Here is an 18194-nt window from a genome sequence, read left to right on the forward strand (position 1 = left end):
AATAACCACTACTCAGCCAGCAAGTTTACTGATGTCACTAAAATCCCTGCTGAGAAAACCACCGGTTGATCTTTTCAACCACAAATCAGATTCCTAAAGCTGACTCTTAACCAGAAGAGTCCCAGCAACTGACCTGCAAAAGAATCAAACTTGGAGGCTTTGTTTTGCTCTCAAATCCACATGCTTTCCAATCTGCATTAAATATTTTATTTCGACAGACAACCAGAGTATAAAAGTCACTGTCAATTCAGTTTCTGTCTATGGATTATAAAACCCATATAGCATTTTTCTGCTGTAAAACCCATGCCCACTACTGATTGAGTACTAAAGATGCACATAAAAATATCCAAAGGTATCTTAGACACATCTTATACATCAGAAGCTATACACTTAATTCTGAGAAATCATGGCATTTTCACTCATATTTGCAATTTTTTTTTGCATGTGACAAACACGTATCATTTACGTTCAATTTTTAAATTATTTTAATTAGACTTTTTTCTTATTTTTTAGACCATATAATTAAAATAAGGTTTCATGAATGCATATTCTGTCAAAACGATAACTGTTACCAGAGGTAGTTGACAGTAACCATTTGATGTCAAACAGTATGTTTTATGTTTACTTTGTTTTCTAATTGCAGATCTAAGTCATTGTGGTCTATTGTGTAAATACATATTCATGGCTTTTGTCTACAGTGCCAACAGAGCAAATGACTTACATAAAGTATGTTCTGTAAGTACTAATGATGTGCTAAATCATAAAAAATATTACACAAGAGTGCACAGAAGCAGTGGAGTCTCTTCTCCCTACAACTTAAAAGATGCTTTTGCTTTTAGAATGAGTATATTTTAATAAATAAAGGGGATGTAAACACATACACAAAATGTATATTACTGGAGAAATTGAACACGATATAAACTATATATATTTTAAGCCAACTGCTAAGTCTATTTGTAAAGTGTTAATACTTATACTGTATACAGAGAATCAACACTTAAAAGCAGGCAAACCTATGCAGCAATGTGAGGAAAATAATGTCAGCACAGATTAAGTTTATGATTAGTGGCAAATTCATACTTAGGAGAAGTAATGGTCAACAACCAAATTAGCTAAGTCATATAGGCTTTAGAAGCTGCTTGATTAAACACTGTAGTCAAGTCCTGCACCCATTTATCTGTGCTACTCCAATGAAGGCTAAAACCATGGAGATCAAGGGTAGAATATTTCAGAGAAAAGAGCCACAAGAAGAACTGAAACTTTACTCATACTCTATTCTTCTTTTAAGTCTTGACTCATAAAAGACTTCAGTGTGGCCAAAGAAAAAAATGACATAATACTAAGGCCCACTTGTTCCTGCCTTTTACAAAGGTGCCAAAACATGTAACAGATACAGGGATATATCTCTCCTCCTGTGCCCTGAAGGGTACTTGGGAGAAGGTCATACCTTCCTTTACAGGCTTACAAGACTAAGGCATAAGCACCTGATAAAACAGTAGCTGCAAACCCAGGCAGGAACACATCACCACACACATTTGTGCAGCATTTTGCACCCTTCCCTCCCTCCAGTACTCTCTGGAAACTCCATAGCTCCAGATCTTCCTCATGCTGTCCTCTCCCTAACAGACATCACAAGAGCATGAGACGGGTTGAACTGCAAAGAACAATATTTACCATTTTAGTACATGCCATTCCATTACATTCTGCAGTTTTTCCACTGTTATTGCATAAGAAGGATGCTAAAACCACAAACTGAAATGGCCAGTTATGTGGGGAAATTCTTATCAACCAGGAAAGCAAAAAAAAGGCAAGGTAAAAAACACAGAAGCAAAGCAGACCACACACTGAGTCTCAAAAGACACTCAGAACTAAAAGGATGACCACTGTGCATAATATTACAGACCTCAGCTGAGTGCATCCCCCACTGACTTCTGTCAATATGTTATTCAAATACTTATAGGCATTTGTGGGAACCAGTCTCCCTCAAAATTCCTTCCAGAAACTTCACATTTCATAAAAAATCGACATCTACATTCTAAGAGACAAGCACCATGTTCAAATGAGAATACAGAGTACTTTACGGTTGGCATCTCAGATATGAACTGTGCAAAATCCTACTTTATATCAACACTGAGCTCATATTTAGCCATTGAGTTATCTGTTCATTGAATGTATTTATTTTTACTTATTTTTCCCTGGCTCTGGAGAACCTTCCTTGAAAACCTGAAATACAAACATTTTTAGGAAAAGTCATCTCTTTGGAAAGTTTAATTTTCAAAGCACCTTTGTTTTTCTGATGAACAGCTATTCCACTTCAAAACCTTGTGCAACTCTGTACCTCTACTACCTACAAAAGTGTCACCTGAAGGAAGTCAGTAGTATTAGATTCAGAAGATATGTACCAAGCCTGGCAAGGAAATGCTCTAATGCTTGTAGGCCTAGGTATTAACATACAGCATACATAGTGTCTGCTTTATAACCTTTGAAAGCTGAAGAAAATTACAAAGCATGTCAAGGTCAGCCAATTGTCAAGAGTCATCTCTCTTATCATTACAACTTTTTTGCTGTATACATGTGCATGTCTATCAGTGAACAGAGATAAGGCATTTTCCAGAAAGCAGGAAGGAAGACTGGAATTAGTGTTACAAAGTGGCAAATGAAAAAAAAAAGTGTCTCCAATAGCCAGTCTCTGAGTTATTCTTGGGTTTCATCATAGGAAGCTACACTTCCCTTCCTGTGGTAAAAGTACGTCTGGTGACTCAGAAGTTATTTGGCTTAAATACTGACTACCAAACCATTGTACATACCTTAGTAGCTTCACAGAATAAAAAGAGCAATATCAGAGACACGGAAGAAATACTTACTTGATTTTGAACCACAGGAGGGGGCTATCTGACCATTTGGGCATGTGCACATGTTTGGTCTAGAGCAAAATCCATCCCCACAGGAATGTCTGCAGATTGCTATTAAGAAAACATAAATGCCTTTAAAATATGTCTCAAAAACCTCAAACACATAAAAAACCACCTGATAGAAAATCCAGTACCATAACATAAACACCCACAAACTCATTGAACTGCGTACAACAGATCCCAAAACAGTTCTTCCTGTTTATCTGCATCTTTATAGGGGGCAGCTAAGACCCAGACCTTCACCATCTGCTATGAAAAGGTCTGGGAACATGCCACAGGCTACACTAGATATGGGGAGATTTCCTTGGAAAAGTGAAACTCTTGTCCATTTTACCAGACTACCCTTGGAGGAAGGATGGCACTGAGGCAGCAGTACAATGCTTCCTTTATTTCTGCACCACACACATGCAAGAGCAGTAATTCCCATCTGACAGCACGCTGCTGCAGGATCTCTGGAAAGAGTCTTATCAGCCTTGGGCCAAGTGCCTTTAGGAGTTATTTCTAGTATGCTGTTGTACTACATATGAATATGTATATATAGCACTACGATGTACTCATGTATTTATACCCCTATGTATGTATTTCAGGGATATGGTCCAAAGAAGCAGATAAAATGTACTTGCTGGCCTGATGCTGTTGCCTCCTTCCATTAACTTAAACAGATTAACATATTCCACTCACTCCCAAGAGTTCACACACCCCTTGGAACCCTTTACCACAGACTTAAACAGAACATGTGGATGAGATTAATCTTTTGTTAAATACTGGTATCACATCACTGTGTTGTAGCCCAAGAAACTCCGTATATTAGCTTTGTATATATTTTAAATGGTAAAGCAATCACGTACAGCTGCTATTGAAAACACATAGAAACACATTTCAGTTCTGGTATACAATTAAAAACACCCTGAAACATAGAAGGACAAAGATAAACACGTAACTAGATTAACTTACGGACTATGCATTGGTTTCCACCAGGTAAAGTTTTCCATCCAGGGCAGCAGTAGGCATTGTAACGTGATCCACACACATTTGGTCTGGGGAAAAAAAAAAAAGGATGATTTCTTATTTTTACTCAGAAATAAGTTTTAAAAGTAGAGGAATAAAACAGAAAAAGTAAATCACTGCAATACACATTTCAATAATTACATTTAGAAGTGCTGTATGTTTTCAGCCTGCATTTGTTGGGGTTTTCAGGTAGCATACACTTATACAAATTAAAGATTACGCTACAAGCACAAAATAAAATTGGTAGCATCTTAACAACAGGAACAGAATGGGCAAACCTTGTCTCACATCACTCCATATCTGAAGAAGTAAACACACAGGTTTTTTGAGCAAAACTCACACTTAAATACAAAATGAGGGATCTCATCCAGCATCATTAATAAGCACAAATTAAATCTAGTGCTCTTTGAGTGGTAATTTTTAAGCTTCCTGTTGCTTTCTCTTCTTTACTCTAAAGCACTATTACTATTCCCTGTTTTGTCCATGAACAAAACTATGTATGTATGAGTGAAATGTGCCAACAAGAACATTAGCCAAATAAATGAGCCAAAATATGTTAATTCTTCATTAGGAAAAATTCCTTACTACCAAAACTAATCAAGGATGGGGGTATATGTAGTGACACAGTCCTATGAAATGAGTATGAGGGGCCTACTGCCCTCCCTAAATGATGTATCCACAGGAATTTTTCTTTCCAACCCATTCCTCTCATCCACATTTACCCTGCCAAATAACTTTATTACTAGAGTTTACAATGAAAGCTGACAGGACATGACACTATTCCTGTCATGATTTTATTGGTAAAAATAGGGAAGTTGAAATGATTCTATGTCCCTCACAGATAACAGATTTTTTTTAATCTTGTCCTATTTATTTAATGCATCTATCCATGCAAATAAAGCTAGTAAGAATAGCTTCAAAAATGAGAACATGTTCCTTCTTTTGTTTTATGCTTAATAATCTTAGCAGAGGAAAATGTTACAACCTCTATAAATATTGTGAGTTCCTAGGAACTGCTTTATTAAAATATTGTATACGGATTAGAGACAGATTTAAATGTTTACTGGTTTAGGAAAGGTTTCCTATTACTATTTTGTCCTTGGTCTTTCAGAAAGTTCTTCATTCCTAGTATTGCAATGTCTAAGTAAACAATAGTTACTTCATTTGGTGAGGTAACTAAAGACAAACAATCTCAATACATACAAACACTTCTTTATGCACATTTTCTAACTAACAGAAGTTATATACTGTATTTAGTTAGGGATATGCATTACTAATGCAATTTCAAGTATTCTGATTACACCAATTCCAGTGACACCTATTCTTTCCAACTACGGCCAGAAACTACTCTAAATCAAAGCAAGCACTACCATTACCAACTGGTTCTGGATAATTACAAAGTGGTAACTGAGGTGAATGTGAGCAACACAACTGGACTTGTTGGAGGGTCCTTTTCCCTTCCTGCAACTGATGTTACAGACTCAAAGTCTTATTCATTTAATTCCAGTGCATTCAGTTTTAGTAATGTCAGCTACTTCCCCGCAGGGCTATAACCATGTAACTTTTCCTAGAGTTCCCTGTTCATCAATGCCAAATGTTGCTCCACAATCATCTGCCAAGTAAGACTGGCAAGGAGACAAGTGAGATTGTTTTTCACCTTCTCCACTCAGAAGAAATAATGGAACTTAGATAGAATGGGTTTGTTGCTACCTGTTACAACCTACAGGCATAAACCACCCATTTCCGACTCCAGTTGGTGAGGATCTGTAGAAGGCTGATCATAAAGCAATATTTATGTACTCTGTCAAACTTCAGTCTCAGCAAGTACGTGGCTTTAGGAACCATCTGGTCCACGTTAAGAGTCAGGAGCAGATTTCTGTGTCACAGAGAAACCTGGTTTTAAAAATCTTTTTCCAAAATGGGACTCTGGAAAACCTGTATGTGCCAGCAACCATGAAGTCAGAGACCCTGAGAGCCTTGAAGCTGCCCACAGGGTAGGCTAAGCCATACACCCAGGAGGCTCCAACTCTGATGCAGCATGCTTAGCTTTGAAAAAAAAGAAGAAAAACGTCATCAAACTGTACTTCCATGGAACGGTTTGAGCCTGACAAGTGCATTTTCCAGTGGAACACTTTTTCGTCAGAAAGTTGCTGTCTAGCTTATAAAAGAAATCTATACTAAAGTCTGAATGCTACTTCTTTGAGACAGAGGGAGTGTTCTTAAATCGTGCATATTTGAAAAGTTACTTTGAAAATAATTAATTTTAAATTCATTGGTATTTATGAGGTGATCAGACACTATAGCAATAAATCTCCATAAATAAATAAAGTATTTAAGGCAATAATAAATAATTTGCCTCATGTAAAATCATGGAAACTATCAACCAAATTGTAAAGACTCTATCATTGTACTTACTTTAAACAGTTACCCACTTTGTGTTAAATAGAGCATATTTTCCTGCTGATATTATAAGCTATGAATAAAGTGTTTTATATTCTTATAAAACTGTTTTCCTGAACAGCACTACAAACAGAATTCAGCTATAAAATCTGATTTGTAATAAAAAAATAAGCAAAAGCATGTCTATACACCCTCAAAGCACCTACAGCACCTTCCTTTCACTCCAAAGCCCAGAGAAGAGAAACTATCAGAACAAAGCTGTTACCATTGCAATTAGGCAAAAAAAAAAAAAAAAAGAAGACAAGTCTTTCATTTTATTTTAGAGTCACTTAATGAACTTGTAAAGCATAAAAGGATTTCTGTAATGATATGGTGCTGAGAGACTGGGTGGCTGATGCCCAGAGTTTCATCAAAGATGTCCAAAGTAAACAAGATATTAGGTCTTTGATTAATAACATGCAAGTAGAAATTCAGTAGCAAAGTGAGTTGAGTTATCAAAAGACATTAGACATGAGTCATCAACTAGAAAAATCTTGGAACAGCAGAGAGAAAAAGGTTCATCTGGAAATTCTGATAACTAACACTTGAGAGTGATAGGCTTGCATAGATATTGACAGCACCTGCGTGCACCTAACTAGAAGATATTCTTCTTCAGAAACAGCCAGAGGGGCCCTACACCTCATTACGAAGTAAAGCCTTGTCTGTCCTTGAAGTAAAGCCTTGTCTGTCCTTTCCCGGCGTGTGGGGAATGAGCCCGGGCAGAAGCGCAGCGCCGGCTCCTTGAGATGGAGGCGCGCGGTCCTGCCCCGGCCAGCGCGGCGATGCAGCACAGCCTCCGGCTGTCACACACTCTCGGGTAAAAGGTCCCCTTTCTCCACGGGGCAGTACCGATGTCACCCACGGAAAGGACCCACTGGGTCTGTCCCTCCCGTGCTTCCAGGGCCCTGTCTCAGCAGGGACGCGTGGCTGCCCGGCTCCCCCGACCTGCAGCCATCACCCAGGCACTGCGGGTGGATTGGCAGAGCGGCCACACAGAGGTAAAATAACGAGAACCAAATCACGCTAAGCTTGGCAGAGTCTTCTTATCAGCTGTAACCAGGCAGCGAGGGTACGTGACAGCTAGGGAAGTGAGGGAGCTGTTCAAAAGCCCTGTGTGAAGCCGGCAGCAGCGAACAGCCAGCCCGGGAATGGAAGGGACACCTCCGGCACTGGGACTGTCCTCTCCGCGGTCCCGGCAGAGGCACGGCCGGAGCCCCGGGCTGCAGCCACCCGGGGGGGAGGGCGAATTCTGCACATCTCCGCTCTGCCCTGCCTGTGACCCCTCGAGGAAATTGCAGCCCTCTCCGGAAGAAAGCATTGCCCATCAGCAACTCCCATGGGAGGAAGGGTTTCTGGCACGGCTGTGAGCGAGGCTTCAGGCAGAAATTTTGTCAGCAGCACTGCCATGCACCGGCCAACGCTGGCGTAATCCGCGCTGAATCAAACCCAAAGCACGGGTCTCAAATAAATTAGACAGAGACGAGACAGAGTGGGCAGAGAACAGCTGAGAGAGCAAGAGAAACAGCTGATCACCAGTTAGAGGTGAGCTGAGATGCAGGGATACTGGGAAGGGGTTCTCATTGCTTCCTCAACTCAATTTTCCTCTCCCTAGGAAAATACACAGGGATTCCTCCTTGCAAGAGAATGTTTCATGAACAGCTTCTATTAACTATTTGGCTGCAGTGGTTAGCATATGTTTAACATAATGTAGGGACCCAGTTTTCTGGCAGAAAAATACAATTTAAAGCAATATCATCAGCCAATGGTTATTTTTAGAGAAGCCTTTGCCTATTTTTCTTCTTACGTGGGTAACTCTGGTAGCTGCTAAAACTGTACTCAGAACTATTTACTGATCATTTCCACATAAAATTGGAGTGATGCTTCCACATTTGCACTGGGGACTTAAAAAGAACAACAAACGGGAGGCTGGTCTTAAAAATGTGCTTATCTGAGTCCAACCAATGTAATAAGAAATAGTAGTTAAGGCTCCAGAATGTGAAGATGAATAGCTTTTACTAGTAGGTTTCAAGAGAGACAAAATCAGATTGATACCTTTTGCTGTAAACCAGCTTTATGTACCTAACTAAACCTCTCAGTGTCTCAGAGTAAATACGAAAGGCACAGAGTGGCTCTGCTCTGCTGACTCCACTGAAGTTTTACTCAGTTTTCCCACAGAATCAAGAACTTCCACCACTGGAGAGAATCCAAACTTAAGTGGACACAGCCATGAGCAGCCTGATTTAAGTTCACCATGCTCTGGAGTAGAGGTTGGACCACATGGCCTTCCAAGATCCCTCCTCACTTAAATGACAGAAGCCAAGTATGCATAAATTAGAGGTCAGTATCTAAAGCAGCTCCTTTAACTGAGCTGGCACCTACCCCCTCCTCCAAGGAGCAGTGAGCAAAGCAGAACTGGGAAGGGAAGATCTGGTTCCTAGTGGGATGCAGCAGTAACAGCTACAGCACGACAGGCAGCAACCCTGACACAGCATCGAGGCCCAAGGAAGAAGCTTGGCTGTGCTCTGAACTCACCACTCTCAGCAAATACACCCACAGACTGAAAAACTTAACTGTGCATTGGACAGAGCCAAAAACACAGACACAGGTCTGCATTTAGCATGCATAAGGCTCAGTTCCAGGTACCTCAAATAGTTTAAACAGGGATTTATTCTCTGTTGTTTAACGAAATATTGTAAACATTGGATGTTTTTATCACTGTGCCTCTTCTAACCATTCAGTGAAGATCATTAAGAGAACCCTTGAAACTATTTATTTCAATCGTATAAAAGGAAAACCTACAAAACTATGCTAAACTCTGGAACAAACACAAAATTTAGCTTCTATTATACTATAAAGAATAAGCAGGCACTTTTAAGCAAAATGTATTTTTTACATACAAAGGATTGCATCTGATGAACTCATTTTTACACTGCAATAAGCAAGCCTGTGCCATGCAGAGAGCCTAATATGATAACTATTTCTCACTCTGACAGTAAGGATACTGCTGTCCCAGAATCCTGGCTCAGTTCAACTAAAAAAATAACACGCTGAGCAGCTCTACGGGTATCTTTGGCTCTGGCCTACGTGCAAGTCAAGAGTTCAAAATGACATGCAAGTTTCCTGCAGCAACACTGAACACTTTTCTAACCCTAACCTCCATCACACTGTGACAGCTAAATACAGCAATCCAACAACAGCATTTGACATTAAGAGAATTCTTCCACACTTGCTCTAAAAATCCAACCCTGTCTTTTGCAGGGACATGCTCATCTAACCTGACAGCCAGGCATTGTTCTCATTCATAGCCAGGGACAGACGCATTTCTGGCATGTATTCCTTCATTGTTCCACTTGACAATGTCAATGGGTCCAGCTCAAAACCCATCTACATGGCTGTATAAGACATGTAAAGTACAAATATGTCACCACAAGGAACTATCTGCCAGGCCAGACAAGTGCAGCGGGTAAACAGGAAGGATCCATCAGGTATTTTCTTAAAACAAACACACACAAAAATCCCCAACCAAACTTAAAAGATATATTCAGAGGACAAGAACTCTTTTCTATTTGGCAGCACTAAACAACGTCCCATGGGAAATGGATGTAACTGTGGGCTAAGGCAATGCTTAGCTGTCCAGATGTCACTTGAAACAGGAACAGGGAGAGATCATTTCACACCTCCAGGTCTACTTCCCACACTCACCATGTACCCACTAATGGTTATTGAGGAGGCAAACCTCTAACAGTTTCCCAAAGGAAAGCACACAGGGAACTCAGGATTTCTGCCAGCCCGTGCCCAAGCTAAGCAGCAACACAAGGGCTGGTGTGGGGCACACTGGTCAGACAAGCCCAAGGCCAGCCAGCCCCTCGTTGAGGCTTCCCAGGAGGCTGCAGGTTGTGCTGGTGCCACCCACCATCCCCACTGTGGAGGACACCCAATACTCTAGGGAGTCTCCTATACATGACACTTGCATCAATACTGTCAGAAAATGCCCTCAGGTGTTAAGCAATGCTATTAATTTGTGTATTAAGTGCTCTCCCTTAGGCTACTGAAGATTTATTCTAGGTGAGTTATCAGTATTTCTCCTGCTCCCTTCACTACACACTATTCTACCCTTTGTCTCTCTCCTTGCTGGGACAGTGACTCCATATTTTCAAAAGGCCCGTTACCTGCACATCTATCATAAGGAAACAGGAAAACCCTGTTGATACAGATCCCACTGTTTTAGTTCAACTCGTCCCTAGCAGACACTAATTTGTTCTGTACACAGGGAAGAGAAAAATATGGAATATTAGTGGGAAAAACAAAGAAGAAGAAAAGAGGAAAATAATGTTCCTGAAAGGAAACAAATTTTAGTTTGAAACCTCAGCTGAACATCACTGGATATTCTGATGTCCTCCAGCAAAACATGAGAGAGAGAGAAGCTTGAAAAAGAGGATGAAAATGATTAAGACCATAGACAAAAGAACTGTGGCTTTCATTTGGTATTTCTGAGGCTATAATGGTCATGAATCATTTCATAAAATGAGAAGTAGAAAGGAAAACAACAGATTCTCCAGCAAGTCAACACTGAAAATATTTTTCCAGATAAAAGCTAGACCTCCTTCATACTTCAGTGAAGATCTGTAAGCAAAACCAGAAGGCAGAGGTTTTAATTTAACAGGCTACATTTTACATCCCAAGGTACCTTCCAAAGAAGAGCCCAACTTTCCTAAGTGTCACAAAAAACCAAATGGTTGTCCTCACGCCTCTATCTGCACACCAGCCTTAGCATGAATGAGGCTGTTCAGTAGGTCTGAAATCCTTTTTAAAATATTAAATAAGTACAACCAGGTGGGAAAGTCAGAATGGATGAGAAAACAATCAAAAGAGAAATGTAAGATCAAAAAGCTACAAATATATTTCCCAGCACATTGCAATGGTTAATCGGAAACAACCCAGGCCACAATTGCTCCGTTCTACAAAAATATTTACTGAGTCTGGGGAGCAAGACCAAAGTGACAGACATGCCTGTATATCCTCTTCATGTTTAGGGTTCATTAGGGACATGAAGAAGAAGGATGAGATGGGAGTCAATCTCATTGCAACACAAAAAATTAATGATTCATTTCTTACTATTTTCATATGTGCACATTCAAAGATCTCAAGTTCCTAAAGTCTTTTTTAAGTAGAGATGGCCTCCTATTACCCAGTGTCTATCACATTTCTACCAAGAGGAAGTTTTCTTAGTTATCCACACAGCTAAATATTTGGGGTCTTTCATATTGGATAATACTGTTCTAACAATCACAGGTTAGAAGAGTTGCTCACTCCATGAACGTATTGAAAGTCACCCTTGTCAAAATGTATTGAAGTTTATACACTAAACCTTCAAGTTTGCAGGATGGAAGATGAATGACAAAGACTGTCCTAAGTGAGCAGCAATGCTGAGCAACACACCACAGGAAAGGAAAATAAGCATACAGGGAAACAGAAGCTGCAGCCTTATTTGATAAGGATGACTGTAAGTGAAGCTGACAGATGGACTATTCCTGCCAAGCTCTAACCCAGACATCCTCCCTTATCTCCCACATCAACTGAGAGCAGCCCTCTGCTAACTCCAAGTCTGCATCCTCAAGCCCAGCACAGCCCCAAAGGCTCTGACACCACTGTGTGAAGCTGCACACAGAGCAGAAGCTTATCCAGTGACAAGGCAAAGAGATCCAGATGACATCGAATCTGGTGAACAACTTGTGGAACCACCACTGAACAAAAAATGTGTCCTGTGCTGGCTAACAGGGGAGAAGTCTACTTTTATAAATCTTAAATAGGCTCCTGACTGAGGGAAGTGCAGCTATGCCTAGCCAGAGTTTCTTCTGTCTCCTTGAAGCAATTCTGTCAGGAAACCTGCACTGGAAACTGAAAATTACTGCACCCTGCTCCAACAAGACACACTTTCTGCAGGTGCTGTTCTTCCCCCGACACTTTATGGCTCCAGTTTCTGAAGACAGTACACCCCTGTCAATAAAAGTTCAATTAAACACTAAGAAACAGATGAGAAAGTCTCCAGAAAGACACCACCACACGTAAGAGTAGACAACTGCGTAACAAATCCACAAAAGGAAATTATTACCTGGAGCACAAAGAAAGAGACCAAGTACAATCCACAACATCTCTTGTGCTCTGAGTGGGATTAATCTGTTTGTAACCTGCCAAGCAATTAAGTCACAGCAACAATGAGCCTTAAAGGACCCCTCAGGATGTAGGACAGCAAGGTACCTTCCTGTGATGGGGCACAAAGTGACAATACTGACATGAAATACACGAAAGCCACCACAGGCCAGCTGTGACTGCAGCATCTGGGGCAGTGTATCAGGCCAGCCTGATACAGCCAAGAGCTATGTAGACAACAATGAATAAATAGATACATGAGGGGAAGAAAGGAAAATAATTACATCCAGTCTTGCCTTCCTGATCTTCAACATGTCACCTTGGCCCAGTGGTGCTGGGTCACAGGAAACCTGCTTCATCTTTTTTTTTTTACAACACTTCCAAAACAATCTTGTTGCATACAGTACATCATGAATGCTGCTACACTGTTTATTGTAGCCCTTTTCCTCTGTTTCCTCTATTTATGACCTACTACCATCAAATGGCAAGAAAGTATTTATCTACTGTATTTTAGGAGAGGCACGTGGCGCTTCAAAACCATTTGTGTCCCGCTACAATATAATATGAGAAAGGATCACAGAGAGGAAGACTGGCTAAGCTGCTGGTAACAGAATCACATGTGCCTGAGAGCCTCCCCAGTGAAAGGGAGGCTACAACAGTATTCACCAAGAGTTTTAACCACAGGTTTCACTGGCATGGCCAAAGTGAATGAAGTCCTAATTCTGCCCTACAAACTACGAAGGCCTAGAAGTCTATCTCCAAAACTGATAAACCAGAATTTGGATTAAGGCTGTGCCTTCTGAAGAGATGATGTCCAAATGACACAATTTGAATATCTAAATGGAGACTACAAGGACTACAAAGCCCTGGAGATTATTTCCTTTTTACTGTTTTTCTTCTGCTTCATGAAGTCACACCTACATCAAATCACATCATACCAAAAGAGAGGAAACACACATATGAGGCACAGTGCCAATATCTGTGAGCTTACTTCACTTCAGAACTAGATTTCCAAGCACCATGTAATGCCAAAAGAACAGTACCACAACCATTGGCAAATACATTCAGAGAGGTGCAGAACAGTAACACTACACGTAGTTGCCAAAGATTTCAGTTTTCACACTAGGATGTGCTGGAACAAAAGTTCTTCATCCTCCATGTAAGCTTTGCCCCACAGGCACAGAGGACTGGAAGGAGTCCAGCCATGCCACCTGGAAGCCAGGTGAGTGCTCCAGCACATTGGGTATTACAGCAACCTGCATGTATTTTTAATTAAGTTTTTTATTTCCAAGTATTCAGGCTGCCTCCCACTTGCAGAGTGACATTGACAAGGTGTGGCACCAGCAGCTGCCCAGAGGTGTTGAGGCCACAAGTGGCAAGAAAAATGTTTGGAGGTTTTTCAGTATAAACAAATATTTACCAGTACAGAAAGTCTGCTTTTCTTCAGCAGGCTTTTAGTGGTAAATATTGGTTTAAAACAAAAACCAGAAGCCCTAATTATATAGTTGAACACTAGAATTAAGTTATAGATTTATAAGATTTATTCTATTGCAGGGAGCACTGATGCATAAAAGGGGTCAAATCCAACCAAGTTTACTCAGGGAAGCGTATCAGTAAACCTGTGGTCTTCATTTGAGATAACCAAAAGAAATTGGTCCAACAAGCTCAATCCCCTGTTGAACACCTATAATCCAAGACCTTTACGAATCATTTTGGAGCCAACTATTTTGTTCTGCAATATTCGCTATAATTTCAATGTAATAAAAACAAAGAAATTAAATCATTCTTGCACAAATACATTTAATTAGTCGCCTAATTAGAAATATCAGAATTCAGCTATCTTGAAGAAATTTCAGTTCTTTCAAAATTTCTGCTATTTGTTAGGCAAATCATTGCTTTCTTTGACCATTATACAGAGAAGAGACTGATAAACATGACAAACATTGATTAAAATATTAACAACTGACTGCTACCCATTAGTGTTTGAAGTCATCTAGCATCATCAGAAAATGAGAAATCCTAACTCATCCTAAGATCTTTGAGTACGATACTCCTTGTATTCAGACAAGTACCAATCAAATCAGGAGTAAATTATTTTTTACTTTATACCCATGATTGAAAGACATATGAATGGTTGCCTTCAAGTATGTATTGTTTAGAAAGAACTTCCCACTCATGGCCAATTTTTCATGGTTTATTTCCTACAGGAGCTGACACTGCATCCTTAGGTGCTTAAGGGGTAGCAGGATAATGGCTTGATGCCTTATAACTCAATACAGTAACATCTGTGATAAAGTTCTGGGAATCTGGACAAGTGTCCTTACTAGCAGCTTATTATTTTAACTTGCTGAATCACAATGGATTCCAGCAACATTTTCATGACCAGAGAGTCTAGTTATGTTTTTTAATAATTACTGCCTTTATTCTGATTGTTTTCTGATCACTTAGAGACACCAGCACATAAATATACATTGCAACAGGCCAAACACAGATGGTATTAAAAGACTTCCCCTCTAATGCCTCCATAGCAGGATTGATTCAAACTACATGAGCAGCAAGGGTAAAGTCTTAAAATGAGAAGCTAAGAGGCACTTCCAAATAATTTATAATTACTACAATTAAAACATGCTTCTAAAATCACATTATACATTCGGACAGCTCACAGGCATAAACAATGAGGCAAAGGTCACACAGATGAAAGCAAACATCTCCTGCAGTCAACAGCTTGCAGTAAAAAATGTTAAGCAGGAAAAATCATGAGAATTGAAACAGATCTCGGGCTTCATTTTAACCTACAAGTCCAGAATTCACACAGACTAACCTCAATACTTTCAAATGCTAAAGACTTTCAATAGTCATTATAATCAAACACACAAAAAGAATAAGTGTAAAGGGTTTGCTCTAAAAATGTATCCCCGTGGACCTTACAATCAGAGAAAGAGTTCATTTCAAAATGAAAAGAAAGTCTTAGTCAACTGCAATAACATGAAAATAAAGTTTCCCAGCATCTGTTATGACTTGTATTACAATTATCAGATTCCCAAATGCATTTGTACTGACGAACAAGTTAAAAAAATACTATGTCTCCTTGTAAAATCATATTTTTAGTGTTTCAGTCCTCCAATTACAATGAATAATGTATATACGGTTCCTGTACATTCAAAATATGTTTTCCATCTGTCCTTCCAAAGAATTCGTTCCAACCTTGTCTGTTAAAATGACAATTCTTTTTATTCACATTGTACAGTACAGTACCACACCTAAGAAAGTGCTCAAACTTCTAAACTGGAGGATTCACCCAACAATTATCAAAATGACTGTCCTCCAAGCAATTTGGGAACTCTATACTCAGCCTAAAATCAGGGTTACGAAAAAAGGTATAACAAGAAACCAAACCAATAATTTGTTTTGTCTTTATCTCAGTTCATCTGGCAAATTATTACATCCTTATTAAGAATCTGCTTCCCAGGGGCACTCACTCTTATTTGTAATATTCAAAAAAACTAAGATACAGAATACCTAAAATTCATGCTGACATTACCTCTAGACTTGCAGATTACTAAGCAGACATATAACTCATAGATAACAGACAATAAAAGGAAGAATTATTGCAAAGGACATAAAATATGGCAGGCTTCTGTTAAGCATAAGAATCAACTCAGAGGATTAAGTACTTACCCTAATCTATTTTAGATTCCAAAAATAATTAACACTTGAAATATCATCCCTGGATGCACTGTTATTACTGCCCAAAGAGCACAGGTTAGAGTGACAGTTATATACACCAAAGAAATCTTATCCTCAGCTAAGGTGCCTCTAACTTCCACCAAGTCAGCACAGCGTGCTGGATGGCATACTCTGTGCCACTGAGCAAAAAATGGTGCTTATCAGTTTGATATTAGCTCAGAGTTCTATAACAACACAGGTTATTAAAACACCCTGAAGAATACAGGCACTGTCTAATAAATGTTTTTCCTTATCATCTTTTATTGCTTGCAATTAGTCCCTCAAACTCTGTACGTCCTTCTCACCACCTAGATTGTCACATCTACTTTGGATCTGCTCTGTCCAACTATTTACTTTGTGACAAGGTATAAGGAAATTAAATAAGAGAGTCTGATCCTACAAAATCAGATCCACGAAAAACAATATTGATAGCTTGCATCCATTTTTACAGCATGTGGACCTAAAAACATAAACCTTTTTCAATCAGGCAAGCATTAAAAAAGCCAAGATTGTAAATCCAAATATAGGTAAAAAAGTACTGTAGAACTATGAGGAAGTTAGCAAAAAATTAAAGCATATTCATCAAGGCCTCTAACAATAAAGTTCTAATAGCTCCTTTTTGAGGAAATGGGGGGGTAAGAAAGTAGCCTGCATCCCTTACAGAACCATAACTATTCTAATGCAATTTTTGTTACATTTGTCCTCTGCCTGACAACAGAAAAAATCTGGCTATGGGCTGAAAAGGCACAGTGGATCACCTGAGAAAGGAAACTTCTTTTTTATTACTTTATTACAAACTTTTCACCTAGATTTTCAGCTGCACATGCATGCAATGCCTTTCAGCTGACTTCACAACTATTTTTGCATTGGAAAGGTGTTCCATTAGAATTGGGAAAAGTTTGCCTGATGCAGATTTAGCCTTCCAAAAAACCCCTCTGCTAAGCATGTACCACAATGTTTCATAAGAAATTTCACTCTTGTATGCTTGGGCTCACTCATACCAGTACTAGATAGTTAGACAGTCTACTTGAGAGCAGAACGGACATCACAAAAGGTTCAAGGCGGAGATGAAAGAGGACAGCTGATGGAAAGGGCATGCTGTGGGCTCCAGGCATCACCGTTATCCTGCTTTATGCAAAGCAGAAGCGCGGGATGCGGAAGGAATGCACAAGCCCACAGCGTGCCTTATCTAAGGCCTTCCTAGAAGATAAATTAGCAACCCCCGCGCTGCTGCGGCTCATCCTCACGAAGCATCGCCCACCCAGAGGCGAAGAACGGCTGCAGGTCGCAGAGGACCCAGCACCCGGTCCCGCGGGGGGGGCTGGCAGGGCGGCGGGGTTCCGAGCCCAGGCGCTACCCTGCGGTGCTGCAGGCGGCGTTCGGCGCCCCCAGCCCAAACCGCTCCTCGCTACGGGCAGCCCCAAGGGGGTTCGGGGAGCTCTCGCACCCCCAGCGCTCCAGGGGTTCTGGCTATGGATGCACACACACTCACATACGCAGGCAGCTGTACGCCGGCTGCCCGGCCCGCGCCGCGGCACCCCGGGAGGGGCCGGCCCCGGCCCCGCACTTACCCTTTGAGCGCGTCGTGCCCGCCGCCGTGCCCTCGCCTCTTGGCCCGGCTGGACCGGCTCTCCTTGGCGCTCACCCCCTCGGCGTGTCCGGCGGCGGCGGCGCCCGCCTGGGACGCCCACAGCACGGCAACTCCCAGGGCGATCCCCAGCAGCCGCCCCCGCCACATCGCGTCCCCCGAGCCCCCGGGCTGCGAGCGGCCGCTGCCTCCTCTCCGCCGCCGAAGACCGCCGGTCCCCGCCGCCCTGTCTCCGACCAGCCTCTCCAAGGCGAGCTGCGAGGGGAGAAATGAGAAGGAAAAGGAGTTAGGGACCGAGGAAAAGCGGCCGCGGCCACCCCGCGCCCCCCGCCGCCTGCCCCCGCGCCCCGGCGCCGTCGGCCCCCGGCCAG

General features: G+C 41.1%; 1 protein-coding gene across 4 annotated transcripts in view; it reads right to left on the reverse strand.

Annotated features, from left to right (window-relative positions):
• FBN1 (fibrillin 1) overlaps positions 1-17973 on the reverse strand; it is a 144836-nt gene extending 126863 nt beyond the window's left edge. For all 4 annotated transcript variants that reach the window (XM_069025321.1, XM_069025326.1, XM_069025328.1 and 1 more), the window contains exons 1-3: positions 17807-17973; positions 3867-3949; positions 2865-2963 (exon numbers count right to left, since the gene is read on the reverse strand). In XM_069025321.1, coding sequence (XP_068881422.1) covers positions 2865-2963; positions 3867-3949; positions 17807-17973 — 349 coding nt within the window. The remainder of the gene's footprint in view (positions 1-2864; positions 2964-3866; positions 3950-17806) is intronic.
• Positions 17974-18194: the final 221 nt, after the last annotated feature.

This window comes from Aphelocoma coerulescens, chromosome 10 (assembly GCF_041296385.1).
Source record: "Aphelocoma coerulescens isolate FSJ_1873_10779 chromosome 10, UR_Acoe_1.0, whole genome shotgun sequence".
In the NCBI taxonomy this organism is placed as follows: Eukaryota; Metazoa; Chordata; class Aves; order Passeriformes; family Corvidae; genus Aphelocoma; species Aphelocoma coerulescens.